At 37.4% G+C, this 3,546-nt stretch overlaps 2 protein-coding genes across 2 annotated transcripts; both read right to left on the reverse strand.

Moving 5' to 3' along the window:
* Positions 1–630, reverse strand: Gasu_64570 (archaeal ATPase; the record flags this gene model as incomplete). The annotated part of the gene is made up of 1 exon (XM_005702345.2): positions 1–630. A coding segment is annotated over exon 1 (510 nt), but the record flags the coding sequence as incomplete, so codon positions are not given.
* A 377-nt stretch (positions 631–1,007) lies between these two features.
* Gasu_64580 (archaeal ATPase) lies at positions 1,008–3,270 on the reverse strand. Its single transcript, XM_005702346.1, has one exon. It carries the CDS (start codon positions 3,180–3,182, stop codon positions 1,065–1,067), a length of 2,118 nt encoding a protein of 705 aa, XP_005702403.1. The 5' UTR covers positions 3,183–3,270; the 3' UTR covers positions 1,008–1,064.
* Positions 3,271–3,546: the final 276 nt, after the last annotated feature.

A 3,546-nucleotide genomic window follows, 5' to 3' on the forward strand; every position in this document is an offset into this window, starting at 1 on the left:
AGGAATCCTTAGTATATCTCGTAAGAGTGGAACTAGGTTGGAGGGTTCCATATCCACCATTTCGAAGGCTTCTTTTTTTCGCAAAATTTCCGCGCCAACTTGAGAGCAGGCAGCCTTTATTAACAAATAGTAGACTGCCCACTTCAGGTTTCGAAAAAACTCTATGGGGACTGTGGGCTCCAACCTCCTCAAGTCCACAAAGAGCAACGAAGCCCTTTTTAATTTCTCCAGGAAACCTCTTCGGTTGGCCTTCTCAGACTCATAAACGTAATCGAGACCTATCAGTGCACTTTCACCCATACTATTCACCAGTTCCAAGTAACTTTGTACGAATTTTGTCTTTCCACTTCCGAAGAGGTGAGGACCAAAGGGTATGACTGGTTTGAAATGGCGACCAAGTTTACGGAGAGTGTATAGCTGAAATAACTGCAGTGTCACTACACGAACATCATTTTCTCGGTGTACTACAACCATGTCATATACGGTTTCTGGTTCAAGCTCACTAGACATATCGCAAGCTATGAAGTAAACTATGCGACAGTAAAATACAACAATGGTCAATCAATCTTCTTTAATAGTTTCCAATGCTCAAACTCTTGATTGCGACGAAAGTCTTTTGAAGCTTAGGACAAGTCTTGATAAGAACATGAATTGCCTTTTAGATAAAAACTATCTTTCTCATTTTTTTTGTAATAAAGAGTGGATATTGGTTTGTGTGCAATTGTATATAAAAACAACTTCTCTGAGCTATTAGAAAATAGACCAGCTGAGGAACTTTCAACTTAAGGCGAACTATAAATAAAGTATTTGACGAATACAAGACCTTGTATAAAACCCATTTATCAACACTTTGGGACACTCTCCTGAGAAGTAACAAGAAGCAAACAAGACCTGTCAAACTGTGACAGTGACTTTTGCAACAATAGGCTTATTTTGATTTTCGTGGTTAGTACTATATTAAGACAATAGTCCTCAGAGTAAAAGCAAATAAGTTGTAACCGAGTTTCAAACATACAAAAAAGTTTACTTGCTCTTCAAAACAAAGTGAAGGACTGCGTTAGAATCTATTGCCAACTTAAGAAACTGTTACGGATTCTATCAAGTAAATCTAATCCAAAATCCCAAAAAGTAGGATTATGAGAAACATGAAATGCTCTTTCAAGTCCATTCAATATTTCGTCGTCAATCAGCATTTGGACATCTCTTTCACAAAGAATAACAAGTTCACAGTTATCAGGTACTTTGAAAGAATCATTTCCAATAAACATTCCACTGGAGTAACAACGACTCTGATTACCCAACTCATTAGAAACATTCAATGATAACTTTGTACTAACAATAATAAGCATACAATGATGATAATCCATTGCACTGGATAAGACTTGATCATAAACAGGATCTAAAAATTTCTTGGCTTCATCTATAATATCTGACCAGCCAATTCCTTCCGACTTCCAACGTCCTTTACAAGCAACTCCAACAGTAAGAACTTTGGGTTCCACAGGAGATTGTAATTGGAATATAATATCAGGACTATGAGAAGTAGCGTCCAAAGGAATGTAAATAGTCTCTAAATAAAGTGTCTCTCGAATAATCTTATTCCATTCAGTATTGGCAAAAGTTCTTCGACTCTTGTTCGATTCACTTCTTGTTTCTCTAGAACTAACAACAGACTTGATATAGTGAATAGGTGATATTGTACTGATTGGAAGTTTCATTTGTTTCCATATCGGAGACAATTGACATAACAAATCCCTCAACTCATTTCGATTCTTTGAAGACAACATCAAAACTAGTCGTAAAGCAACAATTCCTTCAAATACACGACACTTTGAATAGAAGAAACAATCTACTGGTTCGACATCGAGTGATCCAAGAAGTATCTTTTCCAAAGAAGATATGGAAGGGTCGTTCTTGAAGATTACAACAAATACTTTCGGAATTAGGACTTGAAAAGTATTTTCGTCAATAGGATATCGATATAATCCCATTTCAGTGACTGCATCATATAAAAAGGACTCCGAGGTCAATCTATCATCTACTTTAGACGGTATACGATAAAGAGCCATCATCAAAAGTAAATCAAAAACACTTCTTCTATCTTCGTCCAAATTCAATATTCGTTCCACAAATGGTTCAGCACAAATTCTTCGGAAATCGTAGTCATTCATACACGTCAAACATTCTTCTTTCGATATGAAAGGCTTATTTCTCATTACCACATAATTCAAAAGCATATTCACTAAACGCGTCAACAAACCAGGAACTCCACCTGTACATTCCAATAACGAATCTGCCAATTCATTTACTGAAAATGAAGAACTACATAAGACATTACAAACTGGAACTTGAGTAGGTGTTTCAAGAAGACTTTTTTGAAGGAACTCAACGATACTGGAAGCGTCCAAAGGTGATAAAGAAATAAAATGTAGTATAACTCTTGATAGCCCAAAAGCCACATCATTGTTAATACTTAAACCCTTGCTTTTCCCAACAACAATAAAAAACAAGTCGGGTTCTTTGCACAATTGACTAATGATACCGAAAAAGTCATTGTACGGTCGAACCACACCTTTGTCATTCTTCTCCAGTTCAAAAAAAGTTGCCTTTGTATCAAACACACCAACTTCGTCAATTGCCAACAAAAGATATTGATCGGAAGGAATGCCCAAAGTCTTCCGTAGCTCTGCAATTAGAAAGCTTGGATAGGGAGGAATGTGTCTGTAGGCTTCATCAGGCTTCATAAACGGTAGACCCATCTGATTACAAGCTGATCGGTACAATAAATAGTAGACTGCCCACTTCAGGTTTCGAAAAAACTCTATGGGGACTGTGGGCTCCAACTCCTTCAAATCCACATAAAGCAATGAAGCCTTCTTCAAATTCTCCAAAAAGGCTCTCCTCGAAGGGTCCGAAGCAAATTTCGACAGAAAAGTTTCACCAAACCTTTGCACCAACTCCAAATAGGTTCGGGCAAAGGTCGTTTTGCCCGAGCCAAAGAGATGGGGGGCAAATGGTATGGTCAAGCGATAGTTGCAACTACTTGTTACACCCCTGAGTTGTTCTCTGTTGCTATGAAGATCATACAGTTCTTTTGTCACTCGAACAACATCTCTTTCACGATCTACCACAATAGACTTAAAGTTGTCCACAGCTTCCCACTTTTCATCCAAACTCGCCATCGCCAAAGAGAAATTAAACAATCTTTTGTTTATTTCGGAGTACAAATATAAATAAACGATTGACTGTTTGTCGGTCACAACAACAACAAGGAAAACAGTAAAGGATACCAATCCAACTTCTTCTCTTTATCAACTGATGACTATGTCATACCCTTTATGGCTTGGACTGAGATGACTTGAACTATGGAAGAACGATCAATATGGCTTTTTCCGCTATCGATATTCTTATTCTCGTATGCTAATATAATGCCAACTCTCATAGGGTACAAGAAGGATTAGAAGGAAGCCAATGTTTATTTCACAAGTTTTTTATGCTCTTTGAGAGTATAAAGCTATTGAACATGGCCCATTCTCACATAGATAA

This window comes from Galdieria sulphuraria (genome assembly GCF_000341285.1).
Source record: "Galdieria sulphuraria unplaced genomic scaffold scaf_258, whole genome shotgun sequence".
Classification (NCBI taxonomy): Eukaryota; Rhodophyta; class Bangiophyceae; order Galdieriales; family Galdieriaceae; genus Galdieria; species Galdieria sulphuraria.